This window comes from Meleagris gallopavo, chromosome 7 (genome assembly GCF_000146605.3).
Source record: "Meleagris gallopavo isolate NT-WF06-2002-E0010 breed Aviagen turkey brand Nicholas breeding stock chromosome 7, Turkey_5.1, whole genome shotgun sequence".
Taxonomy (NCBI): domain Eukaryota; kingdom Metazoa; phylum Chordata; class Aves; order Galliformes; family Phasianidae; genus Meleagris; species Meleagris gallopavo.
The window spans coordinates 13237465-13251375 of record NC_015017.2 but is presented as its reverse complement, the minus strand read 5'-3'; the positions used below and the strand labels follow the sequence as shown (position 1 = coordinate 13251375).

The 13911-nt window shown below is 37.9% G+C and overlaps 1 protein-coding gene across 1 annotated transcript in view; it reads left to right on the top strand.

Moving 5' to 3' along the window:
* Positions 1-13911, top strand: part of NBEAL1 (neurobeachin like 1) — a 79592-nt gene that overhangs the window by 233 nt on the left and 65448 nt on the right. The window contains exon 2 of the mRNA XM_010713584.3: positions 213-511. Coding sequence (XP_010711886.1) covers positions 461-511 — 51 coding nt within the window. The 5' untranslated portion in view covers positions 213-460. The remainder of the gene's footprint in view (positions 1-212; positions 512-13911) is intronic.

The window sequence follows — 13911 nt, the reverse complement described above, 5'->3', positions numbered from 1 at the left end:
CGCTCGGCGTCCGCCGTCAGCCGCTCGCTCTTTCCAGCGCTGAGAAGGTGGCGCGGGGACCGGTAGCCGGGCTTCTCCGTGCTGCGGTAAAGCCGGGGGTGAAAGCGGTGTTGCTGGCCTCGCGTCATTCCTGAGGCCGGCCGTGGGCTTTAAGTCCGGGTTTGTTTTGCTTTCCTCCGCCAGAGGCCTGAAGGGTGTGTTTTCACTTTCAGACGTTAAACCCGGAGTGCCACTGGCGAGGAACGGACATGTTCGGCTGCTGCCTTCAGTCTCTGGTGTCGTGCTATGTTTACCCAAAAAGGAGAGACTGAGACCCTGTTATTTTAATCTTTGACTTCTTACTGGATTATAATATAAGTGTCACAATAAGCTAAAAACTGCGGGAAGAGCACTGGGGAACTGGGCATGGTTGGATCCTGAACGGAAGGAGCTGGCACTGAGGAAAGGAGGAAGGGGAGGAATGGCATCCCGGGAGAGGCTGTACGAGCTGTGGATGCTTTACTGCAGCAAGGTGAGTGGGCGTCTGGAGGTGTCGTTGTGTCTTTCCTCTTGTATTTGAAAGTCAGGTATTGAAAGTAGTTCTGTAATATGTTTTTATGTTTTGTTTTGCTTAGATGTGCATGACTTCTCTAGGTATGACTGAATTTAGACCATTTACAAGCCCACATTTTGATTTGCTCTACAGATTGGGCTTGTTTTTTTTTTTTTCTTGTGAGTTAGGTATGAACTGTGCAGGGTTACGGCACTTACTTAGCTTTGCCTTTTGATTATGTGAATGCATGCGTTCACGTTTAGGTGTGTTTTGTTATATAAGACCATGGTGATTAAATGGATGAATTGCATCTGTTTAATTCATTGCTGTCTAGTATTTAACTTTATTATTTTCTGTACAGTTTCTGTTTTATTTAATCTACATTAGTGAAAGCCTTCCTGAAAAGCAGACTTATTAAATTACTTCTCAGCCTTCCTTTGCTGGTTATCACCACAGCATCCAACTACTCTGTTGATAGTGATGGGCTTCTTTCCCCTGGCAGGAACACTATTACAACTCTGCTGTTTCTCTGTTTGTATTTCACAGTATAAAGCAATTAATATGTTTAAAGCGGAGATCCTCACTGCTGCTAGAGTGCTTAGTGTATATGCAGAATGGATTCCAGCTTATCTAAATAGGTACTTGTAAAATGAGGAGAGTGTATAAAAAAACAAAACAAACTAACAAACGAACTGTAAAGACTGAGGTAGGAGCCAGCCTGCTGTCATAGGACACTCTGTGGCAGTGGCAAGGATTGCTTTTGGTGGCCCTATTCCCTAGTTTTCTTTTGCATTTTTTCTTTGCAGTCTCACCCTTTTTATGTGTCACAAATTCTTTAACTTTTCAAACTAGTCAGGAAGGATAAATGTTCTCTTGTTTTTCTGGATTCATTTTTACAGAAGGTCTGCTTCAAGACCGTAGCATGACATCTTAAATACAAATGGTCTTAATAATGTTTGCACACAAGCAATGGGTGAGGGTTTTACAAGGCAGCCTGAGTTGTGGCTTCTCTTAATTTTTGTGTGTTAGCAATCCTAATGCTCTATTATGTAGTTAAAAATAAAACTGTTGCAAGCATTGCGGCATGTTATGACTTCTTACTGATACCCACGTGGGTTATCTGTTGGACTGAAATGTATTTGCATAGGCCTTTGCCATTTAAACTAAAGTAGGAATGCCAATAGCAGTGGGAAATAGACTAGCACTGGGGGAGATGGATGTTTTTCCAGTGAGTTCATCGATGCAAGAAGAACAAAGACACTTGGAACAGACTCCAAGAATCCAGGCTTTCCTCAGCTTTAGGAGATGCAGGGCTGGGAAGATGAGCCAAACTCAGAGTTTTTCTCAGCCAATCTTTGTCTCTTTCCTCTCTAGAAATATATACTTTATCAAATTCTTTTATCTCTTGCACCTTTTTCTCCTCTGCATGAACCTTTTATTCTCATTGTGTGCTTTCTATCTCCATATTGTCTGCATGTCCACAGGAATAAAGCACTGCCAGTTACAATGTGTGCTTTGGAGGATGCTCAGTTTCTTTATGTGAATGCGAGTCCTGTATGATCAGCTCTTGTGCTGGGAATGAGGAGACTATTTAGACTCATTAAAAATATATGTGTATTTTGATGTACTCAGCCCTTTTGAGATCTAAGTGACTTGACTTTTGGTTTTAGTTTGGTATGTTTTCTTCCAGAACCATATATTATGGACATGTTAAATGTATTCATATACTGATAAGGAACTTTTCTTACACAGAAATATTTATGCTTTAGTAAAATAGCTTGTCTGAAACTTGAGGGCAGCTAGAGTGAGTCCAAAAAACTCCTGTTTTCAACAAACACTGGGCACAAAGCTTTTTGTTCTTTTTTGATCCCTAACTGATTTAGGTTAAAATCCTTTCCTTCTTTTGTGAGAAAGGCATCCAGAATGCAGTATTCCCTCTTGGATTAAGTTTGGAGTTGAGGGTAATTGAAGAAGCTCAGGGTATAAAGTATTGTGAGGGTTAAATATAAATTATTCAGTTGTGTATTGAAAACATCTAGATTGTGCTGTTCTTGGCTCTCCTTAGAGCATCTAGCAGAATGGGAAGATGTAGCAATAATCACCAGTAACACGATAGCGTGGCTTAGGGAAAAGTCTCTTTATGCTTGGGACTGCCCGATCAAGTGTAGCATCATATCCTGTGTGTTGCTTTTTCATGACTTTATTGTGGCATCCTCCTGGGAAAGGAAGGTGGGAGATGTCTCCAAATGACCAAAGCTGCTGGATGGTTACAGCTGAGTAAATGAGGATTTGGTGCTTTGCAGATCTCAGATGTGTTGCTTTGGGCTTTGCAGCCTTGTTTGGATTTCACTGTTTCTTTATCTTAACTTGCTTTCGGTGTGATGCTTGGCGTTACTGATAGCAACTTGCATCGCATATCTTGCCTGTTTCAGGAGTTGGGCCTGGGCGATAGTATGCTAAATATAGTACTGTGTGCTGAAGTGCAATGCTTGTCACAATTTTGAAGTGATGGGTGATAGTGTGTAACCATCTTCTGTGGGGTCACGCCTTTTGCTCTGTACGTTCTCTTGATGCCCCTGTGCAGTGCTAAGTGTCAGTTGCAACAGTTATTTTTCTGTGAAGTAGCATTAAGAGAGGACTTCTGCAGCTTTGTTGACTTCACTGCAATGTAGCAATTGAAGCAATTGAAGACCTGGGCAGACTGGAGCATTTGAACAGCCTCCCTGCAAAAACAGTCTTCAGATGATATTATGTGTGAAGTAATGTTTTCTCCTTTTTTTTTTGTTTTGTTTTTGTTTTGATGGATGCAGAAGTTTATTTTAAGTTGATATTTGGTTGCTTTTCATCTGGTAAACCTAAAACTTTTGTTGTTGTTTCTTTTTGCTTCTGTTCCTCTAAAAGCTATGCTCTGTGGGACCGACAGTTGCAAAACTGCAAATCAGTTGAGATGCCTTATAAAAGTTAACAGCCACATATGACTGATGCTTTTGGTGCTGCCTGGGAGCAATGTAGAAACTCATTAAATGTAGCGAAGTTTAGATTTGAGTCACTGGAAATTATATGAAAGCATTGCATTGTTAATTGTCTCAGCTGTTCTGCCTTGTTGTTCTTTGTTTTGTTGTTTTTTAAATGATGTCAAACTTTCTGCAGAGAAAACATTGTTAAAAACTCAGATTGTTGCTGTGATCATTTGAGGTGGTTTTCAGTTTAAAGTGTTTTTTTTTTTTTCCCCCCTAATGCTCGATTATCTATTGTGTATATTGCTGTTATTCACACAAACACTGATACAAATTAAATGTAAGCTGCCATCTTCTGATCTAAATGTAGGAATGCATGCATTATAACTTGAAGGTAATGGAAATACATATACAATGGATATCATAAGTTTTTCCAATAGATTCATTAGGGAAAACTTTCTGCAGCAGGTGAAACAGACAAAGGTAATGCCAAGCATTAGTGCACTGCTCGTCAGTACGAAGCCTTAACTATAATCTACACAGTAACATGATTCACTTAAGTGAATATACAACAGATATCTGTAAATGTTTCAGTAATGTAAGTTTACAACAGGAGAAAAGCTCTACCAGATGAACTGAGGAAGTCTGAGAATGGGTATGCTTTCATCTGAATGTTTCTGTGACCTGTTCATGTGACTGAAGTAATCTCTTTCATTAGATCTGCTCTACCAGTCTTGCTTTGTGTTCTTAAACCAGCATAGCTGTAGCACTATTACAATTGCAGTTGATTAACCTTTTCTTAGTTGTTGTCTATGTACTGATATGTAAAATTATTTCATGTCTTATTATCCTCTGAAGTAACTTTCACTGCAGATCCAAATTATCTTGTATCTGTATCTTGTCTGTAAGACTTGAACTATGTGTATATCATCTTCTCCAGTTCTTCTGGTAGATAATTCAAAATAATTAATTTTGACTTTGTCAAAGAGTCTGAATTTTTAATTTACACAAAGTGATCAAATACGCTTCTATCTGACAATATTTTTTTTTCATTTCTAATGAAACCAAATCTTCAGTTGCTTTCAGGAAGGATTTCAAAGGTATAAATACAAGCATTTATCTCTTTCTATACACCCCAGAAAATATTCCATTTGCACTTCTTTCCTATTGTTTTCTGTATTAGCAACAGATGCAGAACATGTGACATATGGAATATTGATGAACTGAAAAATACTAATTACTGTGTATGTACATAGCTGCTATAGAATTCTGACTAAATGACAATTGGTTCATTTTTATCCTGGATGGAAACTCTGCCTGAGTGGTGCCTTGGTGGCTGCTTTTTTTTTTAAAGGACTGTCATCTAATTTGAATCCTAGTTCTCTGCATTCTTAAACCTAGAGGAAAACAGGGAACAGGTGGGGGTGTATGGTGGCTCTTAAATAATATGAGCAGTGACTGGTAAGTGTTGCTGAAACAAAGAACTGTGACTTAAATGAGAACAAAATGTGATCATAATGGTTGGGTCCACTTACCTTCTCCCATATCTTTTCCTTGAAATTACACATTCCAAGAGAAGCTTGAAATCCTATCTTGAAAGGGGAAAGAAAAAAAAAGTAATTTGCTACAACTTGATACTCTTAACTTTACCTGAATATTTACAAATAACATTAAGAAAACATGAGTTTTTTTACAAATGGAAATATGAATGTCACAGGATGTGAGTACAATTAAAAGAAGGTAATCTTTTTTTAATCTAAGGGGGAAAAGGGGGGATAAAAGCCAAATGATAAACTTTCAGAAGAGTATGCTGAAAGTAGCCTATGAAACAAGGTTGTCAGTCCAAAAGAGTCTTTAAAAAGAACTTGTACTTTCAAGTAGCACCTGTAAAAGCAGGTTGTTGCTCATAACTGGTGGCCCAGAACAGCTTGATTTGTAAACTTGAAATGTAATTTAACATCTTTTCAGGCTTAGGCTTGTAAAGGACATTCTTCTGTCAAAGTTTTGAATGTGATAGAAGCACTGCAAAGGGCTTTAAAAAGGACTTAGCTGCATTATAAATGATCCTGCTCTGTTAGACAGCTTGTGAAAGGCATGCCAGGTAGTATATTTGAGAACTAGTTACTCAGTGGATGGGGTACTGTGACTGCTAAGTCTTGTCAAGATGATTTTCTATCCTTTAAGAATTTAACTGTAAGAATTTTAATTATACCAGGCAAAGTTTCACCCAGTAATTGGTCTTGGGCTTTTTTAGGCTGTCCATCTTCAGTAAAATCATGCTTTCATTTAAGTACTTCCTTATCTGATAGAATAGCTTGAGGCAAAGAGGTGTTCCTCAGCCAGCTTCTATCTAACTTGTGCTTCCTGAGAGCATTCAGTCTTAGCATCCTTGGTTGGTAGGGCTCTGTGTATTAGCAGTTGTAAAGCTAATCATAACATTCTAGTCTTTATTGACACAGATAACTGAGACAGTCATATCCCTTGCTACATTAAGACCTGTCTTAAGAAATATACTTTCTTGTGTTGCACTTTTCCACTGGTTTGTTTTTACCAGATCTGATTGTATTGAGATAAATGTAGTTCTCTCTGGTTTGGTGAGGGATACCTACCTATAAATATATTTTCTTTTAAAACCAATAGCATGGAAAGAAGGCTTGTACTTTTTTTTTTTTGAGGAAAGCATTTCAGTCCTGAACCAAAAAGCTATACACACACACACACACACACACACACACAACAAAACAAAAAGCTATACACAAAAAAAAAAAACAAAAAACCACAAACCATGAAATATGACTGTGTGCATTATCCTGAAAGTGTCTTAGAGTATTTCAAATCCTGTCATTTGAATTAATTTTTTCTTTATTTGGGAAGAATTACATTTGAGGTTCTGGTTCCTTACAAGCTGTTTAAAGGAATTGGCAAACTTGAATGATGAAATAAGTGGTCCTGGGGGAAGCCGTGATTTCTGTGCTAGTCAGGAATGGACTGCTACAGTCTGATGTTACAAACTGTGCTGTGCTGGTAGTTTGAGCTTTTCTTTAGGTACATAGCAGTCTCAGATCTTACAACCATTGCAATGTTCGGTTTGCTTGAGCTACACTTTTTGGCATTATGCATCCACTTAAATGTTAAACAGTTCATTCAAATTAATGTATGCTCTGTGCTATGGGAAGAGTGTGAGAGTCATTCATTATTTCTGCTTCATGTGTGCTGTCAGGCAACCTCTCACTGCTGTTTTACAAAGTGCTGCATTCCAGACAGTATGTCATAGTTCAATCAAATCCCTTCACCACTTGCATTGTAAGGCTGGGATTTCATGTGATTATCAGCAAACAAGAGCAAATGCATACCTTCCAGTAGAGTGTTATGAAATTGTTCATCAGATTGTTGGATATTGTGATACCTCACATTGTAAGAGGTGTTTTAATCTTCTTACTTCAAAAAAAATTCTTGTTGTTTTTTGCACAATTGGGATTAATTATGGTGAGAAGCATGTAATTAACTACAATGTAATCTTTGATGTTGAACTGTAAATCCTGTGAAACACCGACCTTTGCATCCCAAACATGATCTCATCCTGACTTCAGCTTGCACTTGTCTTCCTTCTTGTGAAATGGCTGATTTGTCAGTGATTCATATCGAATTGCTATATACCACCTTTGTTGGATAAGGAAGTATCCAGATTATGGCTAGATTAATGCTTGATCAAACTAAGTGTGCAGAAAAAGCAGCTCTTCCTAAGTCACTGTTGTGAAAATCCATTCCCTTGCCAAAATTGGTGAATGAGCATCTTTTACACAGTTGTAAAATGTATTTAAATCAATCTACAGGAAATATCTCAGCCATTCTGAAAGTATGTAACTGGCAAAAGAACTTGTCACAAGTTAATTGTGGGTGTGGCTTGACGACACTGTCCTTGTTGTGCCTTTGGGATGCTGAACTAAGAATGGATATAGATAAGAAGGAACAGTTGGTTTTCAATTCTGATTTTGCTGTCTGCTATTTAAAGAAATTTCTCATAGTCTGAGAACTGATGTAGTTAAGATATTTTAAGTATGGAACTTTTCATATAAATAACTGACTTGTGTGTATGTGTATATATGAGGCATTAGTTTCTTCACTTATTTATAATAGCTGTTATCATCCTTAGCTATGGACCAGGGCAACCTTGTACAGACAGCTGCTCAAACCAGAACAAGCACTCTGCCATTGGTAGTGTGGGTTTCCAACTGAGGTGAGATGACAGGTAAAACTAAGCAGAACAGATGTAAGACAATCAACAGGGAAATTATTTTTGTTTTGTATTCTATATTTATAGCTAAATGTAATATAGAATAATATATGTAGCTTCTTTACATATTTAATGAATACCATTCAATTCTCATTACCAGAAAATGTAGAAAATATTTCAGAGCAAGCTTTTAATGTAGTGAAAGGATCAAGTGTTTCTTACAGGGAATGATTCATTAGATTACAAGGAATGAAGGCTTCTGGTGCTGTGGCATGCACTGTAACAGCAAATACAGCAAATACTGGACTGTTTTGTGGTGTCTGACTTATGGCACACTTAACATGTTCATCTGGTTCAGATCTGGGGTTCCACGTGTCATGATTTAAGAATATTGCAGAATCAACTCAAATGTGCTCTGTTTGTGCTCTAATACACCAATGGAGTGAGTAGAAAGGCTTGCCAGCTGCCTGTTCAATGGCATTGTGGCTTAATGCCAGAATCCAAATGTTCTCAAAAGATACTGTTAAAATATTTACAGGCTTTAGAAAGGCTAAGCAGCTGCCATAAAAAAGAATGAGCTGCTTTAATTACTGAGCTTTTGTTGGTGAAAGAGTTATATATAAGGAGGGAAGGGGGAAGCAAACAAACATCAAAGCATGACCACCTCAACAGTAAAGATTAAAAGCCTTTTTTGCTGTTGTTTTTTAATAAAAAAGTCATTTGATCATATGACATTTACTATTCATCTTGTAATAAAAGAGAGGATACAATAGAGGAAGATTGGGACATATAGCAGGAAACACTGATAAATGAATACCAAACATGGTTATTGTAATAAAAGCTGTTTTAAGTAAGGCATCTGATTATGAGACAACTCCTCCATGCACCTGCAGCTCTAAACTTAGCAGTTAGGTTTCTGTGCTGGTAAAAGAGTTATATGTTAATACTTTCTCTGATACTTAAAACATTTATGATAATCTGATTGAGGGCATTCCTGAATTTTGAATGGAAACAGTGACTGTAGTTGCTTTTATTTATTAATGTAAGGAAAATGAAGTACTCATTTTATTGTCAAATAACCAGAATCTGCATAACAACTCTCTAGGAGTGTGCCAATAATACATTTAAAAACAAATAAGGAAGCTAAGGCAGAGGTTGAACAGGTAGTGCTCACTAGAAATAAGAAATTAGCAGTAATGCCAGAAACATTTAGGAGAAACAAAATGAAAATGAAGCAGTTTAACTCCTTTAAAAAAGATTACATGATTATTCTTTTAGTAATCGTTTTAGGAAAATGTTGTACCTTCATATAGTTTTCTAGGAATTTTTGCTTGAAATGTGCAAGGAGAATTTAGGAACTGATGAAAAGATGTTTGGAAGTTATGGAAAGTTCTTATTCTTAAAGCAGCATGTAAAGTAAACACTGCAACTTTAGCATATGAGTCATAAGCCCAGGATTTCCAGTGATATAATGCCCATAGGTTTTGTAGAAAGTAGTTATGGTAGATGCAGGCTCCTTGTAAGTAAGTTGCTTTCCCGTCTCTATTGATACAGGCTTGGCTAATGCTTTTAATTGTTGTTTGTTTTACCTGTGATTTTGCTGAACTTTTGATTACTAAGAACTACTTTTTTTTTTTGGTGACCAAAGCTGTGGGGAAATGCAAGTTAAATGGACAAACAAGTTTTGAGAAGCAAGTAGGGAAACAATTTTATTTATGGAGTTGCTTAATATATTTGTGCTTTTAAACTGCTGTTCTAATTTGGTGTTCACATACTTTCAGAGGCATACTTGGAGTTTAAGAGAATAATGAAAAGGATGTGTATCTTTGGTATAAGCTGAGATTCAAACATGGTCCCCAGAGAGGCAATGAGCATGCAGGCTCAGGTATGACTGCATAGTGTTTTTCCTCCCTAAGACTGCAGCATTCAAAATAGTGGATAAGCAAAGCTCTTTTTTCTGAAGAAAAAGCAGGGTATGGGAAAGGAGCATGTTATTTGCAGAAATCTGTCTTGACCTGTGGTAATCATTTAAAAATGGTGCCGCCTGAAGTGCAATTGATGCCGAATAGTTGCAGGGTGCTTTTGAAGAGCTAATGTAAAGGAGGAAGGTTGTACCTTTAGTATGTAGTTAGTCTTAGTGCTGATAATGCTGAGAAGACCAAAGCAGTTAGATCCATGGCTAAAGAAATAAGAACTTTTGTTAGCTGATCCATACACAAAATAAGTCTGTATTTGTATCAAAGTTGCACGCAAGTTCTCCTCAGCGTTTTTCTGTATCTATTGGAAGACTTGACAGTATCTAGCTGTTGATATGGTGAAATAGGTGGTTGATATTTTGGCTGTCTTGGCACCATCCTGCTTCCCTTTGGTCCATCTGTGTTCTGTCCTTGTCTCTTACATCACACTGAAAGTTAGAAACTTGACAGAACAGAAACTGGCTTTGTGCTCTTGCTGCAGCTCAGTCCTTTTCTCGTTTAAATCGATGACGGACCTTTGGAATTTCAAAGCTATCGAGCATTAAGCCCTAAACCTTTATCAGGTTGAATTTGTGTTAAATTGGGACTTATCCTGACACGGCAGATTTTTGACATGTTGAAGTTTAGTTACCTTTGAATTATTCAGAACACTCCTTATTCCCTGATCTTTAAAATACAGCTTCCAGCTGTTAGTGCTGCTGGTTTGTTGTGTCAGCTTTGACGTGCAAAGGGAAAATTAAAGGCTGGTGCCATGTCATGGCACGGAGCAGCAGCCTGTGCTGCATGGTGGGCAGGAGTGGGTCTTGCTCTGGAGCTTCCTCTAAGCTATAGCTCAAACACAGCTTTAATCAATAAGTAAATAAATGAAGCTTTACTTCTGTTTTAGTTAGAAATCTCATTTTGATTTTCTATTTTTTTGAGCACTGAAGTGGAAAGGAAATGGAATTCTAGCTCTCAGCTGTAATTTCTTTTTTCCTTATAAGATTTTAGTGGCAGTTTCTAGTTGTTTTTATTCTTTTGAAGGAAGGAACATTCAACATTAACTTCCAGTTTCTGTGAGCAAATTCTATCTTAAGTGATGTTTATAAGTGTATTTTTGGTAAAAATCTCCATGTGAAACAGAAGTTTTGAACTTATCACAAACTTGTTTACATCATGGATCACTTCAGCTTCTGGTTAGAAAGCATATGCCCTCTCTTTTCAGCTCCAGAAATTGAACTGATATCTGCATGCTTACGTGTGTTTTGAGGAAAGAGGTTCCTAGTTGCTAGCAAAGAGCCTTTCTTTAGCTTTCAATTCAAGAGCTGATTCAAAAGTAAATATTATGGTTAAAATAAGTTGTGCCCCAGAGCAATTTCTTTTGATAATTAGAATTGATTTCACTTCTCAAGGCAGTTTAGCCAGTATAGAACAGTTTATCATGATGTCTCTGATTAATTCTAACTGTACTGTTGATTTTTTCAGGTTCTGCTTTGGCATTTTACTGTTTTTAAAGGGTTGCAAAAAGCATCAGTGCTTTGACGCACATGGTGTGGGCTGCTGGAAGATGTTATGCTGAAATGCTTTGTGTTATCTTTGGAAATACAAAGAGGAAAAGGTGCCCTTAAACCAGCTAATGCCCTAGTGAGTAGTTTATCATTCAGAAGGCTGCCCAACTGCTGCAACTGGCCTGCAGGCTGCCTGGCCTGGCTGTTTTCAGCCCCGTTTGGTCCTAATGGGGCTGTGCCCGTGGGGTGCAGCCCTGCTGGCAGCTCTGGTGCTGTTCAGCAGCTTCAGCTTCCCAGTGGAGCCCTGTGATCTTTGCCCTTTTCCTTCCTTTGCTTTGCTTGCAGCCCTGGTAGAGCACAGTACTCCACAGCCACAGGAGATTTCTAGGAGGAGGCCTTCAATGCCAATTCTGCTTAAAATTCATTCATTTAACTTAGAGTCAGCTATAAGAGTTACAAGAAGTATTATGAGTTTTAAAAAAATGTTTTCACTGATGTAAGAAATTCCATTTCCTGTTGACCCTTTCACTCAGACAAACTAGTAACTGGAGAAATGACTGAATTAGAAGCTTTCTTTGTTGTTTGCTTAATCAGTCTTCATAAAGAGCAGGCAGTGCTGTTGCCATTTGTAGGCAACTTAATGCATCAGAGACAAGAGTCTGTCCCAAGTTAGTGTTGATTGTACTTAGTTTCATTTATTTTTATTGCCTCAGTGTTGCATCTGCTGTTGGAAAAATCCTTCTCTACATTAAGTGATGCTGTTGGTGAGCACTGAAGTTGGCATTAGCATTAGAAGCTTATATCCCAGATATGCCAAGGTAAAGGATGGCTTGCTGGAGTTTTAGTGCATTGAAACTGTTGAAATGTTGGACTGTATAGGAAACTTGCTGATTGGCACGGTTTAGCTGCAGTGTTTTACACAGTGTAATCCAGTGTGAAGATCAACTGATGTTATTTAGCAACCGCCTTCATTCAAGCATTGTGCTAGCTGTGCTGGTCAAATGGGAAGAACACAACAAACACTTCTGGGTGTGTTTTTATTTTTGTACCTGTTGGCATAAACCATAGTAGAGCTTGCACCTGGCGGTGTTTCATTTTAAAGAGCTGTGATGACTATTATTGTGCTCTGAGAGCTACATTGACTATTATTGTGCTCTGATGACTATTATTGTGCTCTGGGAATTGTGTAAAAATGGAAGCCTAAAGGGCGTTTAAAAAAAAAAAAAAAGGAAGGAACTAGAAAATGTTTTCACTTTGCAGTGCTGTGAGCTGCAGCTTATTTAATAGGCTTGAAGCAGTTTTTTCATTAGTGCAGATGAATGATTGTTCCTTGAAGTTTCACAGGTTTTCATTGCAATACATTGAGTTCAGAAGCTTAAGCTCAGGCCCTATGTATTTGTGGCTTGCTTCACAGTTTTCAAATAAAGGGCTTTGAATATTTTTTCCTTCTAGGTTTGCATGTATCCTCACAGTGCCACATCATTAGACTGCCTGTTAAAGCTTGGGTTGTGTCAGCTTATTGCCCTGAGGGCAGATGGTTAACTTAAGTTGGGGTTTTGCTTCTGGAAATTTTGAACCTTGATGAAACATCTTCCAGAATTTTCAAACATGCAGTTTCTATATATGAATTATTGTTCAAATAAGATGCACGATTCTGTCTTGCACAAAAGCTGGAAATAAAAGGAGCGCTTAGGGTTATGACTTAATAAGCTGTACAATTTCTAGAATCAACATTTTCTTTTCTTTCTAATGACTGTGGAGTTCTGGAAGGTGTTTTATTACCACCTATGTCTTGTCTTCTACATTTACTGCTGTTGTACAAATGAAAAACTTGCCTCTGTCTTCCTTGCTGATCTCCCAGGGCATGTCTGCTGGTGTGTGTGGAGAGGGGAGGTTGGGAAAAGATATCAAACTCACATTGTTGATCACAGTGTGTCCTTGTGATGTATTATCAGAATGTTGATTTGTAAGCTGTGTCTTAAAAGGGTGGTACGTACTCAACAGCACCACTAAAAGTAATTTGGAGCTGCTGTCTGACATACAACCTACAGCTACTGGTAATCTGAAAGCAGTGATTAAGAGAATATATTGCACAGGCTTCGCTGCTTTTGCTGATAATAAGGCTTTTGAGTACTAAAGATGCGTTGTGGCCTGACAAAATTCCACTTTCCTCTGCAGAGAAAATGAGATGGTCAACAATTCATAGGGAATTAAGATTGCTGTTCAGTGATTGGTTGCACTCAGATGTGAAATATTCTCAGCCTGTGCTGTGTGGTAATGTAATGCACATCTTTGAGGCTGCAGTGTGTACTGTCTCAAAGTTGGTCTGGCATTAAACAATTAGGTCATTTTGTATTCTGCTGTTAATTTAGTTTACCTCATCTATCATGAGAAAAGAGAATAGTTGAAAAGGGAAATGGGACGAAACCCACCAAACTCAAATGTCAGAATAAAGGGTAGCAGCTGACCTTGAAACAAAGCTCAGTTCAAGTGCAGATGCTGGTTTACGTGGTGCACAGGAAATAACTGGTGCCCTTAATATCTGTTTTTCTTATAAAATTAAAATACCAAAGCAATGTAAAAAGCTTTTTCATTTCGTAATCCATCATGCTTCGATGTGGGAAAATGTAGGATGGCTTTGAATCAAGCAGGCAGCTCTTCAGAAATGTATTTATTTAGCTGTGTAAGAGGAGACATGCTTTTGTCTGTTTTGTCACAGGTAACA